At 39.9% G+C, this 18,963-nt stretch overlaps 1 protein-coding gene across 1 annotated transcript in view; it reads left to right on the plus strand.

The window, feature by feature from the left end:
* Nucleotides 1-18,963, plus strand: part of MTHFD1 (methylenetetrahydrofolate dehydrogenase, cyclohydrolase and formyltetrahydrofolate synthetase 1) — a 64,481-nt gene that overhangs the window by 14,883 nt on the left and 30,635 nt on the right. Inside the window, exons 5-15 of the mRNA XM_081344804.1 lie at nt 806-942; nt 1,734-1,834; nt 2,386-2,522; nt 4,183-4,294; nt 8,188-8,315; nt 12,244-12,341; nt 13,602-13,775; nt 14,286-14,422; nt 15,872-15,918; nt 17,789-17,896; nt 18,009-18,083. Of these exons, the coding sequence (XP_081200930.1) occupies nt 806-942; nt 1,734-1,834; nt 2,386-2,522; nt 4,183-4,294; nt 8,188-8,315; nt 12,244-12,341; nt 13,602-13,775; nt 14,286-14,422; nt 15,872-15,918; nt 17,789-17,896; nt 18,009-18,083 (1,254 nt within the window). The remainder of the gene's footprint in view (nt 1-805; nt 943-1,733; nt 1,835-2,385; nt 2,523-4,182; nt 4,295-8,187; nt 8,316-12,243; nt 12,342-13,601; nt 13,776-14,285; nt 14,423-15,871; nt 15,919-17,788; nt 17,897-18,008; nt 18,084-18,963) is intronic.

Here is an 18,963-nt window from a genome sequence, read left to right on the forward strand (position 1 = left end):
ACAATACCAACCCCAAGAACCTCTAATAATAATCAACTAATGATGATTCCAGAACCATCATTAGGTGGATGGTTACAAGCCTGGATATTGTTCAGAAGTATGCTCACTTTTTTAGGGAAAAGGAAAAAAAACCCCAAAGATAAGCTAAAATGATAGAGTACTTAATAGCCCAGAGCCGGTGGCAAGGAATAACTTATTTATAATCTCATACAGTAAATGGTCCTGTTCTCCATAACAACCATATTTCAAGAGATTCCAAATGTGAACCAGGAAGGTTGTGATCAGTACCATGAACTGTGAAATGTTTACAAACCATAGCTGGATTGACATAACCTACTAGGTTGCTGTTTGACTTTGGTTTAGTGCAGGCACATCCAACCCATGGCTCACAGCCTGTATGCAATCCTGGACAGGTAGTAGTCTCACCCCACAAATCATAAATGTTTAATATTGTGTGATTTATATACATTAAATATATTATGTATTTTATAAGAGGCCCAAGACAATTCCTCTTCATCTAATGCAGCCCAGGTAAGCAAAACGTTTGGACACTTGTGGTTTAGCAGGTTATATGAATAGTCCTAACACTTCATTTGGATCCATTCATAATTATGAGGTAATTTTGAGAATAATTCTGGTTTGTTGGGGCTGAGAACTGTTCCTGTGCCCCCAACACTATCACTCATACTTGATGCCTCTTGCTAGCAAGAGTGGCTGAAAAAAATCAGGAAGTCTTCTGTGGTTTGTTTAGCATTACCTCTCAACTGGCTTCTCCCTTCTGTTCACCATTCCTATAAACATGCAGGTGCTCAAATGCATTAACAATTTGAATGAAGACCCTGCCATCCACGGGTTTATAGTGCAATTGCCTCTGGATTCAAACAAGCCCATCAACACAGAGAAAATAACCAATGCTGTGGCACCTGAGAAAGATGTCGATGGGTATGATATGCATGTTAATTTACTTGGGGATAACATTCTCTTGTTGGGAGTTATAGTCCCAAAACATCTGGAGGGCCAGTTGGGGAAGGACTACACTAAAGCAGTGTTTTTCAAACTTGGCAGCTTTAAAATTTGTGGATTTGAACATCAAATGCCAGCTAGGAAATTCTGGGAGTTGAAGTCCACACATCTTAAAGTTGTCGAGTCTGGAAAACGTTATATTAAAGAAAACCAAATTAATTTTCTGGCTGCTGTTAAAAGTGTCCAGTCGCTAATATATATGTTAGGTTTCCACTTTGCTTTTATTCTCACAGGAAGAAAACTTTAATAGTATAAGTAAACATTCGGGCAGAAGATCGTCAGAAGTTTAGCTTTAATAACTTCTGTTTGCCGTTGCTTTCTTCCTTCAGCTGAGAGAGAATGATTGGCCCAATATTACATAGCTGGCTTTGTGCCTAAGGTGGGACTAGTAATCTTTGTCTCCTAGTTTTTAGCCTACAGCAAACTAACTGTTATTAAATTGTAAGGAAGATAATTTAAAAATTCACCATATTTTGTTATGAACATATGTTTCCACAAGAGCACAAAAAAGTGCATTAAAGTAAGTTAGACCATCAGTCTTTCTAATTCAGTGATAACACTATTTAATACGCCACAAGGTTTCTTGTAATTTCTCCCCTACAAAAACTTAGAGGGGAAGAAAGAAAATTCAGAGCCATCTACAAAGGTTTAGATGGGAAGATAAAATTTCAGGGACTGCTAATTCAGCTGTTTTGCTTTTTACTTTTTAGCTTGAGCAGTATTAATGCAGGGAAGCTGTCACGTGGTGACCTCAGCAACTGCTTCATTCCTTGCACACCCAAAGGATGCATGGAACTTATCAGGCAAACAGGTGAGCAATAAAAGGATGGGTCTTGCTTCACAAGAGCCAGGGATACACTTTAGGTACTATGAGTGATTATGGGGAAGCTGGAAAAGGAATGAAAGAAAAAAACAGACATAAACATTTGAGTGGGCAAGTCAGTTGATGCCTTATCATAAGTGGCAACTTAGCCCAAGTGAAGAGAATTATTCCCTCTTTGAGAGGGATAGGCAGTTCAGAAATGTGAAAATTAAATAAAATGTTGGAAGAAATATGTGAAAACATTAAAAGACACACTGCCTTAATTAATTCCTATAAATAGGGCTAGAAAACCTCTATTGCAATTTTCAAGATTCTGTATTTATCCCCAGACTAGCATCAAAGAGACCTTACTGAAATCTCTGTAGTTCTTGTTTTTTTGATCTTGCCCAACTGCATGGAGCTGAACAGATATATGCCTCAATAAAAGCATAATTTGGGGGCTTTGGGGGGGCTTTTTGTAAGCCAGAGATGGACCATAGACTGAACAGAGCAGCACAGCTTTTGCAATGTGAATGTGAATTCTGGATTCTGCATTTCAGGTGTTCAAGTAGCAGGCAAAAAAGCAGTAGTGATTGGGCGCAGTAAGATCGTTGGGGCTCCTATGCATGACCTGCTGCTTTGGAACCATGCAACTGTGACCACTTGCCATTCCAAGACTGCATCACTGGCGGACGAAGTAAGGCAGGAAAACTGCGGCTATAAGGATTGTGGGTTTAGCCTATGCAAAGAGTGTTTTTGCCGGGGAATGCACTGATCTTCTCTCCCCAACAGGTTCCTTTTTCCAGATAATGCACATAATAGGATAAGTCAGGGCTTTTCAACCAGTGGTATGGGTACCTGGCAGGTGGTACGCAACCATCCTAGAAAAGTGGTAGCAGGGGAGGGGAATGAGCTGAACCGTTGGCAACACCGCACAAGCCTGAGCAAGAGATGGCTGGAGCTGCAGGGCTGTCAGAGCTCAGTGGAAGTGCCAGGATCAGCGCCAGGCTCCAGCTGGAGCTTGGTGCTGATCCTGGTGCTTCTGCTGAGCCCAGAAGAAGCACCGATCAGCTGGAATGTTGCAGCCTCTCCAGGGTCTTGTGATTTACATTCAGATGCTTGGCAACTGATTCATATTTATGATGGTCACAGTGTCCCAGGATCATGTGAAGTGACCAAAACCTGCTGCAACCACCCAGCATCACTTTGTTGCTTTTTTTTTTTTTGGTCATCAAGTTTTTGACACCTTCCTAGACGACTAGTGGTACTCGGATGTTGCTATATCCTAAAAGTGGTACAATGGGTGAAAAGGTTGAAAAGGCCTGGGATAGGTGATCATAGGAAGTAGATTTAATTCCGCAGTAAAGTATATGTCTGAATATAAAAAATCCCAGGAAAATCTGTAAATTCCTCCTGGAAAGGAAAGAATACTGGGAAGTAGCAGACTTCACTTTGCAATATTGGATTGCTTCTTTAAGGCCATGTTCAAGAAGGTACTTGACCCAAACTAGTACTTTATATTTGGATAGTGACTTTGTAGCTCAACATAGAAACAGGAAGAGTCTGAGGAAAACAAATATAACCATGTTTGTTGGTCTTTGCAGATTCACAAGAAGCCGGTTTTATATGAACAATTGTTAAGCTCTCTAGTCAAAGAACTACAGAAATTGTGTCTGGGGGGGGGAACCATGTATAGTCATAGAATGTGTCATATGTTTAAGTATCTGCTAATGGTTTAATTTAGAATGGTACCATCTCATAACTGGATATGAGGAGTTGCAAAATAAACCTTCTGTCATGGTTCCATGCTCATGGAAAGTTAGCCTGTCAAAAATAATATTCAAGGGTTTTCCCTGGTATGCTATAATTTTTTAGACAGGAAGGAAATGCACTTCATTGATTTACATATGTGTTCTAAAAAGATGAACTCTTGCTGATAGGCGGAATATCTGATAATTGCAAAATGTTGAGGAAATTATTTCTGTATTGACGTTTATTTCTTAGAAAGGGGCCACAATGCTGCTCAGTACAAATAAATAAATATATATATATATATATATATATATATATATATATATATACATATACATACATATACATACATACATACATACATACATACATACATACATACATACATATATATATATATATATATATATATATATATATATATATATATATATATATATATATTCCTATTTTAATTAACCAAAAGGATTTGTATTCATATTTTAGGACTTTGTTAAATAGGTAAATCACTTTAAAGAGGGGGAGGCACAGCAGGAAAGAAAGAAAACCAAATTTAATAACCAAGTTTCTTTATGGAACTAGGTTAATACAAATTGTGCTTGCAGGTCAGTAAAGCAGATATCTTGGTGGTTGCAGCTGGCAAAGCTGAGATGGTAAAAGGTGAATGGATAAAACCAGGTTCAGTAGTGATCGACTGTGGAATCAATCACATTCCAGGTAATGTTGAAAAATGACTTTGAAAAACTGTTAATAAACATATGTTAATTAGCCTAGAAGTGTATGTTAATTAGCCTTGAAGTGTATGTGAAAATAGGTGGAAGAAAAATTCATTAGTGGGTTCAGTCAGCCAATTAAAGATCTTAATTTGGAAGTAGATCCCACTGTCTTAAGTCTTTTGGAGGTATGGAGAGATTAGGGATTAGAAAATGAAGAGGAAATAAAATTATGCTATAGAAAATTGGAGACAGTGATGTTTAATATATAGCCATTTAATCTCTTACAGGTGGAGATTGCTATATTGGCAATTCGTCCTGATAATTTCCCTGCAGCGTTCAATTTGTTGTTTCCCAGTAAAATATAGAAATACTAGGTCAAGCATAGCAATGGTGTGCCTTCCAGATTTTGGAAGTATTCTGAACTCCAGATGGATCAGATTTTATGTAAGAAGTAATCAGAAATATCCAGAAGATACCAGGTTGCCAGACCCTCTATCTCTGTGGCTACATAAAGCAGTTTACATACATAATATAATCCCTAAAGGAATTCCAACATCAGTGTAATAGCAACAATACAAGCAACATAAGCAGCTTCATGACACCCTGCTTCTAAATAACAGTCAGGGCTTTTTTTCTCATAGAACGCTCAGAATGGAGTTCCGGCACCTTTTTTGGATAGAACCTTGTAGGGTAGGCAAGGCGGGTTGTATGACATGTGTGAGTTCCGGCAACTTTTTCTTTTACAAAAAAAGCACTGATAACATTTATAAAAATAAAAACTGCAGCACAGCTCTTCCAGAAGAGTACCTGTTGGTCTATCTGTCTGTCCATCTGTCTTCAGATAGCTCAAAGTGTGTGTGTGTGTGTGTAGATGGAGATGACAGACAGACAGACAGACATGGAGGAAACTGAGGGAAGGGCAATGCTAGGAATGAATGTATATGTTAATCTTTTCTGTATCATCACATAATGGAATCCAAGGAAGAACAAACAGCCTCTTGTATTGTTTCTATTTATGTGTGATTTTTACACCCTGCCTTTTCTCCAAGGAACTCTGCAACTCTATTTACAAATGGTTTGTTGAAAAATTCAGATTTGACTAAGTTTAGACCAGACGTGTCAAACTCGCGATGTCACGTGACATTGCGCAACGTATCAGAGCTTTTTATCCATTGCCGGCCATTGGGTGGGTGCAGTTTTGGGATGATGCGTCTGGCCCGTGGGCCGGCAGTTGGACACCCCTGGTTTAGACAATGCACTAAACATGCCATATATCATGGTCCACAGTAGTAAGCCTAAACCAAACAAACCATAAATAACTTTTAGCCTAGGACTTGTTCAGTTGGATAGACAGCCTCGCTAGGATTTTGGATGAAACCATTACTTCCTTACTGAGTAATTAATTAACAAATCAGAGATTGGTTGCATAAGGTTCCTCTTTAGTAAAGTGGGGCTTCTCTACCCATCTGCTCTCCAGAAACTAAGAGGGTTAGTCACACCTGTCAAACAGTTGCTATCCTCCTACTTGCTGCACTTCTAGAAAGGTTGATTTTATAAGTGATCTATCATTAATTGCACTTAACTAATCAAAGGGTTAAATAAAGATGCTCATTTTCTTCATGTTTCTTGGCAATTGTGGCTCACTTCTTCATCTGCTTTTGAAGATTAAAAAAAAGCACATAAGGTACAACACTAGGTAGCTGAGTCATTTCTCAAGAACACCCCAGTTGGCTCATTCCCACATGGAAGGGGGGGGAGAGAGAGATGTTGAATTTGAGCTTGCCGTAAGCTAAGGCTCATGGGCCACACTTGTATCTCTGTGGTGATACACAGCCTGATAATAAACATCTGTAAAAAGAAAATGCTCCGGGAACATCAGGAACTCAGCAAGCCCAAAATGTTTTACCCACTTTGGAGGAGGAGGATGTGAGTTTTAGTCAGTCTTTTTCAAATTTGGCAGCTTTAAGATGTGTAGACTTTTTTTTCTTTAAAAATGTGCACATTGGTCCCTCAGACCATCTTCAAGCCCCAGAATGAATAAAGATGTAGTCTGTCTTCAGTCCCTGGGGCACAAAACATTTGCCTGAGGTCTACTTCAGATTTCCTAAGGACAGTTGCTGTATCTTTCAGCTCTCAATGTTCTGGCAATAACTTGATGCCAAAGGAAAGTGTTTTGATGGGAGTGATGCTGACAGGCAGAATGGCCTGTCATTAGGGTATTATTCTTAAATATGTGGCAAGCAGCTAGCTACCTGGTTGTGAGAAAATTGAAACTCCCATTAAATCCTGTCATTAGTTTGATAACTGCTGCTATGGAGACCCAGGCTACTTTTGTGAAGCTTCAAGAGGGAGCTATAATTATGTACAGCCTATTGTTTGATATGGATAGCCATATAAGAGAACCCCATAACAGGATTAAAACCATAATTAAAAACAGTAGAAAAAGTGCTTTGGGATAAAGTCATTTACATAGATCTGGAATGAAATTATGATAATATTAAAATCTATTTATCCAACAGTCAGTATGCATTTGTGTCTTTTTTTTAAGAGTATCGTGCTTTAGTTTTCTGCTAACTAGTTTCTAAAAAAGAAGAAAACTGCCTCCAACATTTTAATTTGCCTGGCCATTAGAAACTTGTTTTTAATTTTTATTCTTTTTCTTTCCTTAAATGAAATCCAAAAATCCTGTGGAATCCAGGATATTTCATTATATGTTTTTGTAATGTGCAGTAAAGAAATGTTGCTCTCTGTTATGCAATATTTTTTGCAGGAACCAATCTGGGTTGGGACCAAAGATTTAGTCTTCTGAGCTTTTGGACTCATCTGGAGCCCCTCCTTTTGTCTACCGGAATGTGTGAAGACGGGCTCCAGGATGAGTCCGAAAACTCAGAAGACTAAACCTCTGGTCCCAGTGACTGACCCAGATTGGATCCCGCAACGTATTCTGGGACATGTATATTTGCCTTTATTCACAATATTTTTTTTCTATTCTCGCCTTTGTTCTTGAGCAACTGATGGAGCAAGTAAAGTGTCAACAGTATCTCTTTCCAGCTTTGTGTAATAACAAAACAGCTAATCCTCCAAGCAGTTGCCTCCAGTTGCCTGAAGCAGTAAAAATGTTTGTAAAAAATGCAAAAGTTACTTTCTATACTGTATTGCCAAAACGAAAAAGTTCCTTTTGAAAACCTGATGAAAAAGTCCCTTTAGTAAATGTGCTGAAATCTTGAGTTAAACATTATTTTGAAATGCCAATTCCACCATATTAGAGCAGGATTATTGTTCCTCTCCTGTGGTGGCGCAGTGGTTAGACGGCAGTACTGCAGGCCACTACTGCTGACTGCCAGCTGCCAGCAGTTCGAGTCTCACCGGCTCAAAGTTGCCTCAGCCTTCCATCCTTCTGAGGTTGGTAAAATGAAGGACCCAGATTGTTGGGGACAATAGGCTGACTCTGTAAACGGCTTAAAGAGGGTTCTAAAAGCACTGTGAAGTAAGTCTAAATGCTACTGTTATTTTCCTTCCTTCACTAATCTGGAAACTTGGTTTTCTGGCAGATACTTAAGTATCACCATTTGCAATTGTGACACATGCATGACATTGCGAGCAAATCTTGCTTCTTGAAGAAAGCTATTTTTTTCCAGAATTCTTCTTCCCTCAAGCCTGGATCAGTCATGTTTATTCACCAGCATGCTAACAAAGCAGTTTTTAAACAAATTTCAAAGAGGAGAACTAGCTGAGAATGTGTTAACACAGCAATGCCAGGACCAAAATTGGTGTACATGAATATTTTGTCACTGTGAGCTAACCTAGAGCTTTATTTCCTGTTGCCTCTCATAGAATTGATATGTTTTGAGAGTATTGTTTTTCCTCCAGTGTGTTCTTATCTGTCCTTCACAGATAACACAAAGTCCAGTGGGAAAAGAGTTGTTGGAGATGTCGCTTATGCTTCAGCAAAGGAGAGAGCAGCCTATATCACCCCTGTGCCCGGTGGGGTTGGACCAATGACAGTTGCAATGCTGATGCAGGTGAGTACCTCACGTTGGGGAAGAGCCTTTTTTCACTTTCCACTGAGTTTCTATGTAGTACAGATGCCTAGCAGTGCTCTCCGTTTTATTCCATACAGCTTTAAATCCTCTAGTTTTTCCAGAATATCTTTAGATCATGGCCAATCTGTCTCATAAGATTCTACATGCAGTGTAATTAGGGATAATAATAATCCTCCATTAACTTGACATGGTTGGGGAGGGCTTGCATACTCCAAGGAGGATGAGAGCTTTGCCAGTTTTGGCTATATTGCACAAGTCTCAGAGGAGCTAGATGAAGAGTATCTCTCTCATAAATGATATGGTGAGACATAATTTATAAAAACCCTTATTGGGTGGGTTGTCACCCAGGTCAACAAGGACCACAGTAGGTGTTGGACTTTCTGGACATCTGATGATGAATAGACAATAGGACTCAGTGCCAGCAGCTGCAGGACTACTGGAAGAAAAATTTTTCCCTTTTCAAAATGCAAACACTGAAAACAAAGAAATAATGATCTGCTATTACACTGGAGAAGAGCCTAATGCTGGGAAAGATTGAGGGCAATAGAAGAAGGGGAGAGAAGAAGACAGAGAATGAGGTGGCTGGATGGAGTCACTGAAGCAACAGCCGTGAGCTTAAATGGACTACAGAAGATGGTAGAGGACAGGGAGGCCTGGAGGAACATTGTCCATGGGGTCGCGATGGGTCGGACACGACTTCGCAGCTAACAACAACAAATTACAAAGCAAATCCAGTGAGAAAAGGTATTTGAAAAGAATGCACAAGCTCTGGAAAGGACAACATCCAGAATCAGAAATAAACCAATTAATGTACAGCACTGCTGCAGTTATAATTGAATACCTTGGATGCAAAATCAACAAACAAGAAAAAAACCCAAATGGTGCATCACCAAAATGAAGATCAGGCTGGAAAATAAGACAACATACTAAAGATCAGATGCAAGCAAGCTAGAATGGACGGAAGAATACCTTATCAAGCAATATCACCTGGTCCTAGAAAGAAGGAAAATTGTGGTTCATTGCACAATCAGCCAGATGTTCAGGCTGGTTTTTGCATTTTTGTCCCCCTATTAAGTCCCTCCCAGGGTCTTGGGATATGCAGATATGGTCGTTTGTGGTGTTAAAGATATCATCTCAGGATGTAAGCTGTTCAAGTAAAGCTGCCTTTTGCAATTGACTGATTGTGATTTTGCCAATGGTGATGGTGTTTAAGTGGAGAACCTGTATGGAAAAACACATCTGAAATACAATTGCTGCTCAAAACTGTTCACGTATACAGCCAAGATGATTTTGGAAAATTGAAAGAGAAGGAAGACCAGGTTGCATGTTGCTTGATTGATTACAATAAAGCATTCAGTTTCATGCCACATGATTGGATAAAGCACCTGATGCCTGGCTTGTGATAATGACATCACAGTAAGCTACAGCTTTCTGACATTCTGATATTCTCTGCTGGCTTCCACAATCAAAATCAATGGGGAAGCTAAAAATTGTTCCCACTTTCAACTCCCCCCCCCCACTCTTCTGTACTTTTGCAACGATTGAAAAAATACTCTATTTTATGCTTTTCTTAAACAATAATTAAAGGCATCTCAATAAGGCTTTAATAATTATTATTACTTCTCTTATACTGTATTTTCCGGCGTATAAGACGACTGGGCGTATAAGATGACCCCCAACTTTTGAGATGATTTTCATGGGTTAAAGTCTTATACGCCAAAAAATACGGGTAAGTAGGAAGTCAGGGCTGCTTCTCAATTAGGTGAAGGTTTATCAAGAGCTTTTGGCCTCGAGATCAGCTTTGCTCTGCCTCGCCTAAACCTCGTCTCCTCTCGTCTTGGCGCCCCCTTCTACTTCAGCCACACGCGCTGGCTGTTTCGGCCAGGAGCGACGAGCATTGTGGCCCAACACTTCGGGAAGGCACCAGGTCTGAAAGAAGGCGGTTCTTTCCGTAGGTTAGTTAATGAACAGGGCGGCGGAGGGCGGGGTGGTGGTGGTGAAAGAAATGGGCTCAGCCCTGCACCGCAAGTTTGAGATTCTCTCAAAGAAAGCCCTGAGTTTCCAAGTAACTAGAAACCAGAAGGAGCCCTGCATGGCACTGAGATTGAGAAGCCCGTTTACCCTCCCCTGCATTTTGCTGTGCTTTTCTAAAGTTTTCCAAGAAAATGCAAACTCGGGGTTTTTCCTCCTTTCACTTGCATAAGTTATCGCTGGAGTATACAGAAAGGGGAAAAAGAAATAAAGGGGAAAAACCCCGCACATATTATAATATTTATTTTTCAAAAGGCCGCCTTCTACTTCAGGGCGGAGGGGCGACCCCGGTTTGCTGAAGCCCCAGCGCCAGCTTTCCGCTGCGGTCTGCCTGTTGCAATTCCCGAGCTGCGCCTTCCCGGGCGGGTGTTGCTGTAGGTCTGGCCACGGCACCATGCCCTGAAGTCGAACTCCCAGGGTCAGGTGAAGCTCAGCTCCACGCGAACATGTCAGGTCGGCCTCCGCCTGGCTTCCCGCACTCCCTTGAGCTCTCGTGCTCGCTGAGCGCCGGCAGCTTGGCACGCGCTTGACTGCTGCTCCCTTCCAAAAAAAAAAGGGGTCTGCTGCCCTAGGACGCCAGTAAGCTGGAGCCTCAGCCTCGGTTGGGCTGGTCAGTTTATTTATGAGGAGGCTGTCTTTCGCCATTCTCGAGCGCTGGATTTGTCCATTTCCACTAACGTCTCTGCTCCCGAGGATTTACTATTTTCCGGCGTGTAAGGCGACTGGGCGTATAAGATGACCCCCGACTTTTGAGAAGATTTTCATGCATTAAAAAGTCATCTTATACGCCGGAAAATACGGTAAGCAAAATGCAGAATATTTTCTCTGCTCATTTTATTTACAAGCCATCTTTTGAATATGTTTGGTTTTTTGGGTGTGTTTGATTGACCTAAAGCTACTCAGGGAGTTTTGAGACCAAATAAGAATTTGCATCCACAGGTTCAGTGCAATAATAATATTAAAAGAAAATAGAAACAGTGAATAATATAGCCACCTGTACCTCAGATATACAATAAAAAGCACTTATATTAAACTGGTGCCTTCCAGGATTATTTATTTTTCAAATGTAAAATATATAAAGGTAAAAGTTCCCCCGCACATGAATGCTAGTGCTTTCCAACTCTAGGGGCTAGTGCTCATCTCCATTTCAAAGCCGAAGAGCCAGCACTTGTCCGAGAACGTCTCCATGGTCATGTGGCCGGCATGACTAGACACCAAAGGCGCACGGAACGCTGTTAGCTTCCCACCGTAGTGGTCCCTATTTTTCTACTTGTATTTTTACATGCTTTCGAACTGCTAGGTTGGCAGAAGCTGGGATGAGTAACAGGCACTCACTCTGTTACGCGGCACTTGGGATTCGACCCGCCAAACTGCCGACCTTCTGATCGACGAGCTCAGCGTCCTAACCCACTGAGCCACTGCGTCCCTGTAAAATATATACCAACCTGCTATAATGCCCACCTAGCACAGGGCACCAGCAGTCTTCTTAAAAGTTGCCACTGTAACACATCCAGAGGGCACCAGCTGAGAAAGTTTGGGTTAAATTGAGAAAAAGAAGGCAACAAGTCCACTTTGCAGTGTGTATCATAGCAAATTAAAGCCCTGGACAAGGAACGTGGATAGAATCTTGATGTGTATTAAAGTGTTTAGGAAGTTATGTAGAAGGAGGTTTCTGAAGGGTAAATATAAATTGTGCACCAAAAATGCAAATGAGGCACACACATATTTACCTAATTCTGTCTTTAAAGGATATAGAGCTGTTTCCTGCCTTTTGCAGATTATATTGTGTAACCTAAATTTTCTAAGTAAGGCAAAACAGATAGATTATTAGTTACAGTAATTGACTTTTGTTTTCTTTTTTAAAACATCAATTCAGAGTACAGTAGAAAGTGCTCAACGTTTTCTTGAGAAGTACCAACCTGGCAAGTGGAATATTCATTATAGCCTGCTCACTCCTGTAACTCCTGTTCCAAGGTAAGAAAGAAGTAATAAAAATTAGCCTAGAAAGGGAATGAATGGAAGTCTGTATTTGTGACTTGCTGTGTCCCAGTGAGACAGAGACCAGGATAAAACATTTTTGTAGCCTCTATTGGCGTTTCTGCTGGCATAGAGAAAATGGACAGCAGGGAAAGTAAAAGCAATAGCACATTCAAGTGGACTTGTAATAGTGTTACAACATGGAATGTTTCTTTTTATATCATGCCTTTCTTATGCCTCCTTAAGAGCACTCTATTCTGTGCCTATTTTCTTATCTCTTTGTTCTGTACCAGCCTGCTACCGGCCCTGCAGCAAAAGCAGGGACAACTCCTTTACAAACGGCAAGAGGCTGGAATAAAGCCTGCCAAATTTATTAACATAAAACAGAGCAAGACAAGACACCAACCATGAAACAGGAGCTATGAAACAGGAACTATCCAAGCGGTTGCCTTCAGCAAACCAGCCCTCCCACACATTCCCCTTAAATACAGTTCAGGGCGTGGCCTCTCTCTGCCTCCTTCCGAGGTGCCCCATTGCCTTCCTCTGTTTACTCCTGATTGACTGCCTCCTGCGTCGGGCGTCCTTGAACAGGGCCAGCTGTGGGTCATCTTCATCCACGCTGTCAGGCTCACACAGCTGGGTCTCCGTCGTGACCAGGTGGGAGAGGCCCGGCTGAGGGCTCTGCGGAGCCTCAAGGCCATCATCAGCAAGCTCTTCAACACCCCCCTCCTCCTCCTCTGAGTCGTCCAACCCAACTGCCGAACCCACAGGCTGACCCTGAATCACAACACTCTTATCCAACAAACTCTCAAACACTGGAAAGTTCTAGGAATGTCAGATGTCTTTGGATTTTAGTTTTGGGTTTTGTATGTGGCCTCATGTTTTTCCTAAATGCATTTTTGTACTTCAGTTGCCACTGCTGATTATATGGCTGTTGAGATTTGGAAGATGAGTAGTTGTGGGCTGCAGGACTGTGGAAAGTAGGAGTAGTTGTGGGCTGCAGAAAGCTGGACTTATTTGTTGAAATGCGTAGGAAAGCAAGCATGTCCATGAGAAGGATTTTGGCCCATCCTTCTTCCTGCTATATTAGTTGCCAAGGTTTGGGAAAGTTTTCACATAGAAGAAGATTCAGAGAGCCTGCGCTTTCCAGGTCCCAAAAGAAAGGCCAAATGTAGGTGTGAGTTGTATATTCCTAATATTTAATAAGAGATTAGAAATGCTGTCTTCTCCTTTCTCAATATAACTGTTGTTTTTCAGTGACATCGAAGTTTCACGGTCATGTAATCCTAAGCCCATTGATGAGCTGGCCAGAGAAATTGGCCTGATTTCAGATGAAGTAGAGTTGTATGGTCAATGCAAAGCCAAAATCTCACTGTCAACACTGAAACGACTCAAAGATCAACCAGATGGAAAATACATTGTAGTAACAGGGTAAGTTGCCTTAAGTTGTTTCTGCACCCTGGTAAGCTAGCAAGGTTTTTGTTTTGTTTTTTGTTTCAATTGGCTTTGGGAAAGAGTAGCAGCTCCCCATGAAAAGTCTGTAAAAGCATTTACAGTCATTTAAAGTGTTTAGCATTCAAAGAAAAATGTCTGAAAAGGCTAACATAGTTTTAAAATACACCAAAGCATAGCACTAGTATATTCCAAGGGTGAAACTGGGCCTCAAGGAGACAAATATAAAAATTATCAATTTGTCAACCACACAATACAATCTGAAGATAAATCAATGGAAGTTTTCCCAAAATGTTGAGAAGGAGCCAGGAGAATCCCCATTTATAATTATACCATTACAGAAAATGTTCTGTCCCTTTAAACTGAGCGTGTACAAAAAAGCCTTTTAATGGCCAAGTTGCTCTCCCTAAATATATTGCTACATATTATAATGAGATGATCTGGGCCTTTATCTGTTTTTAGAAGTGTTCTTATTCTTTTTTTTTCTAGCATAACTCCCACACCACTGGGGGAAGGGAAGAGTACTACAACCGTAGGGCTGGTTCAAGCTTTGGGTGCGCACCTTGGTCAGAATGCCTTTGCATGTGTTCGTCAACCTTCTCAAGGGCCGACTTTTGGAATTAAAGGTACATTTACATGTACATTTCATTACCAGAAGCAAAGCTGTAGCTTGCCAGTTGTACACAGTTGATCCAAATTCAGTCCAAGCCATCTCATCTGAAGCAGCTAGCATTTGATAAGAAAACCTTGACCTGTGTTTCTGGATAGTCATTGCAATATGGCATTGCGCTATGAGGTTAATTGGTAGGATAAAGAAAGATCAAGTTGTTGTCCTGCTCAGAAGCAAACGGGAAACATATTCAGCCTAGTTTCTCTGATATCGTGTGTTGCTACAGATCAGTAGATTTGGTTTGTTTACTACCTTCCCCCCCCCCCACCCCCAGAGAAGCATTTGTCCTAATAATCTCCAGTCTTTGGTAAAGTCCAAGCAAAAAGTTTGCTTACTTTTATTCTGCTGGTTGTATAAACTTCAGCAGGCTCAGAGAGAAATATTGATAATCCTCATTTAATGACTGCCTCTTTTAACAATCATTCAATTACAATGCTGATAGAAAAAGATAAGCTTACAACTTTTAAGACCTTCACAGGTCTGTAAAGCAAAGGAAAGCTGGAGTAAGATCATAGGTGCAGTCACAGTTTCACTTAATGACCACTTCACTTAACAGTAACTTAACTGAGTTACTAGTCCCAATTGTGATTGCTAAATGAGGACTACCTGTAAAAAGTTGGCTAGAATGCACAAGTAGAGGATACCAGGAGAAACATCTGTAGAATTTTCACCATCATGATAATACCCATATAACAACAACAACAACAACAACAACAACAACAACAATAATAATAATAATAATAATAATAATGGAGTTGGAAGGTACCTTGGAGGTCATGTAGTCCAACCACCTGTTCAGGCAGGAAACCCTATACCATTTCAGACAAATGGCTGTCCTGTCTCTTCTTAAAAATTTCCAGTGTTGGAGCAGTCACAGCTTCTGGAGGCAGGTTATTCCACTGGTTAATTGTTCTAACTGTCAGGAAGTTTCTCCTTAGTTCTAGGTTGCTTCTCTCTTTTGGTTAGTTTCCATCCATTGTTTCTTGTCCTACCTTCAGGTGCTTTGGAGAATAGCTTGACTCCCTCTTCTTTGTGGTAGCCCCTGAGATATTGGAGCACTGCTATCATGTCCCCCCTCATCCTTCTCTTCATTAAACTAGACATACCCAATTCCAGCAACCGTTCCTTATATGTTTTAGCTTCCAGTCCCCTTATCATCAGTTAAGTGTAATGTTTTAGCCCTGGTGATATTAAGTAGATTATAGACAAGTACTTGACCTATTTTCATTACTGTTACCATAATAGAATGCAAGAGGGTACGATCACTGAACTTTGGTCCTTGCTAAGGGTAATGCATCAATTTTAAAATAAGTAGGGTTTTTTTTCTTCCAATGAATAGATGTTAAACTGTTTAATATTCACAATTTAATGCATGTGATTATGTTTCATATTCCCCATTATATAGGTGGTGCAGCCGGAGGTGGCTATTCTCAGGTTATTCCTATGGAAGAGGTGAACTTCAAATTTATTCCTTTATAAATACACTGGCTTTGTATTTCTCATATATGTGTTCCAGGACGTCAAGATCTATGATGATGATGATGATGATAACTTTATTGTCACTTTGAATGTACACCAATCGGCATACATCAAAATGAAATTTCATTGCATACAGCTCTCAAAGGGTCACCACCTTCGATATATACTCCTTGTTCATGGCCCGCTCAAATTTCACATTGTTCTTGTTCAGAAATTTAGAGTGATGGGAGTACTTTTCCCTCATATTACATGTAGAGAACCTGTGTGGTTTGATCCTGACATATGATTCCCAATAGTCATAGGCATTTAGCTTGGGAATACATATTATTTCCAGTCCTTGTCAGTTCTGCATGCATTTAATTGTAAATCCATTCAACTATGAACATCGTTTTTGAACCGATGCATTTTGAACTGATTTAAAATTTAGATAAATGTGCAGTCTGGATAATTGTTCCAGTGTCTCTGTGTGTTCAGATATTAGAAATTAAATTAGTTTGTTTAAACATGTGGAACAAATTAAATTTTCCTCATATATCAGCCTTGCTGTAGATGAATAATTTTGGGGCTTATTAGATAAATGCCTTTTATATTAGATGTATTGTAAATTATAACATTGAAGATTTTTTTATCCTAAACACTTGGACCACAGGTTAAGAAATTGCAGTAATCCTCACTTTATAAAGCACTAACATTTTGTAAGACTTGCCACTTAAAGTGTGGTAAGTCAAGTATTTATGTATTTATTTATTTATTTTTGGGACTTATATGCCGCCCTATCTCCTGAAGGACTCAGGGCGGCTAACAACAATAAAAACAACAATACAAAAGTTAAAAGAAATTAAATAAACAGCCCCAAAATAAATTAACTAAACAATTAAAAATTAAAACCAAGTAAACTGGTTTGGCACATCAAAGAGAAAGTAATTCTTTGTACATTGAAACACACTTATAGAATTGGCTGTCACAAGGCACCTGACTTAGAAAATTAGGCAGATTCAGGGAGCATCTGCAGGGTGTGGTCTCAAAAGTCAAGAGGGTGGCCATCATGGTGTGATTGAAGTTCTCTGCCTGTTTTTATGTACATTGGGAGATGCTTCAACACCACCATCACAATCATCTTCTCAATTTCTTTGACTGTACCTTGAGGACAACCCTGGGAAAATTGATGTAAAAGAAAGCTGTCTGCCTCCTAGCAATGGCAATAAAAAAAAATCTTGGCATGCCTGCTGGTTTAGGGGAGAAGCCAAATTTATAACAAATTATCTTCATGCATTTTCTGTTCCTAACTAGTCAAACTCCAAATGTCTTCAATAACAACCACAAGAATTTCCTGCCAGTTTCTTGAGAGGATGGCATAACTTTTGGTGGCAACAATTTCACTGTGTTTTATAATTTTAAAATGTTTAGTGTCTTAATAGTAATAGTTTTTGAATTGTAAGCTGCTCAGATTCATTGAGTGAGATGGATGGCTATAGAAATTGAATGAATGAATGAATGAATGAATGAATGAATGAATGAATGAATGAATGAATGAATGAATGAATGAATGAATGAATACTTCTCAGTAATTTAGAAGCAACTGATGATGGGATACCATGCTAGGGTGGGAAGGGAGAAATTTATTTTTCTCCCTTCAGAAAGCTCTGCAGAAAAAAATAACAACGTAAGAGAGGGCCTCTCTTTCTCTCTGAGAAGGCATTTACTGTGATATGAGAACCACCCTCTGCCATGCCTCTAGAATGGCACTGAATCTTGTAGCCTTGATCTGGGGATTTAATTAGATTTAGTCAAAAGGTTTGAGATAACGGTTGGGATATTTCCCATGCTTTCTTTTTCTCTGCAGTTTAATCTCCATCTCACGGGTGACATCCATGCTATTACTGCTGCCAATAACCTGGTTGCTGCTGCTATTGATGCCCGCATTTTCCATGAGGCTACACAGTCTGATCAGGTAATGTGATGCAATTAATGACTTTCTCTTCTAGGGTGCTTTGTCCTTAGTCTGTTTAGCTAAGATTTATTGTGTGCTGATATCTCCTTAATTACACGCTTTGTTCTTTAAGGCACTCTATTCACGGTTGGTTCCTGCAGTTGATGGTATCAGGAATTTTTCTGATGTCCAGATTCGGAGACTACAGGTGAGCTTGCTTGTAATCCCCATCTTGTTTGTACTTCTCAAACTATCCTCAATGCTCGCAAGTGTAGAATTTAATATATAGAGCAAATGTCAGTAGTTTGTCCCATTACCTTCCAATTAAATCTGATCCCTACCAACTTTTGAATATATATACAGGTATTTTTCTCTGTGACCCTTTTTAAATCTGACGTTATATTGCTACCAGCTTTGTCAAAAAGGGGCTTAGGACATTCATTGCGCAGATTCGGAATTTTAATACATTACTTTCTCTTAAAATATAGGCAAGTTAATATAAAAATGTAATAAATTAGAAAGGAATATGCATCACTTCCAGATGCTTTTTGAACAATCGTAGCAATATTTTCACATTGTTTCCTTCAAAGGAAAACCGAAGCCTCTGTTGAAATAATTCAGTTTTTTTATCTTTTTACATACAGACAAATGTGTTCTAGTAGTTTACTATGTCTTCCTTGAGGCAGAACAGGGTCTTCCCAAAGTATGAGGCAAAGGCAAAGCTATGTTAAACAATCATAACTCATATCAGAGAGTAACACTGATTTCATATGAAACCAAACTTTACAAGGATGACCCTATATTTTATCCATCAGGTATTTCCGAGAGTTTATTTCAGTTTTGCTCATATTGTAGTTGCCTGGGAAACTATAATACTATTTTCCCCAGTGCTACCAAGTTCTCATCATAATGTTCCTCCAAGTTCTAATTGAGAAATTGATCGTGATGACTTCCCCATTCCAGTTACCCATCATAAGCGGCCAAAGATTGCCACCAGTACCAACATAGTATGATGAACAATGACTCTGGGCTTGAAAATGGCATGATCTAAACCAGATGTGATAGATGCATGGATACAGCCCTGACCT

Source organism: Vipera berus (genome assembly GCF_964194415.1).
Source record: "Vipera berus genome assembly, chromosome: 1".
Classification (NCBI taxonomy): Eukaryota; Metazoa; Chordata; class Lepidosauria; order Squamata; family Viperidae; genus Vipera; species Vipera berus.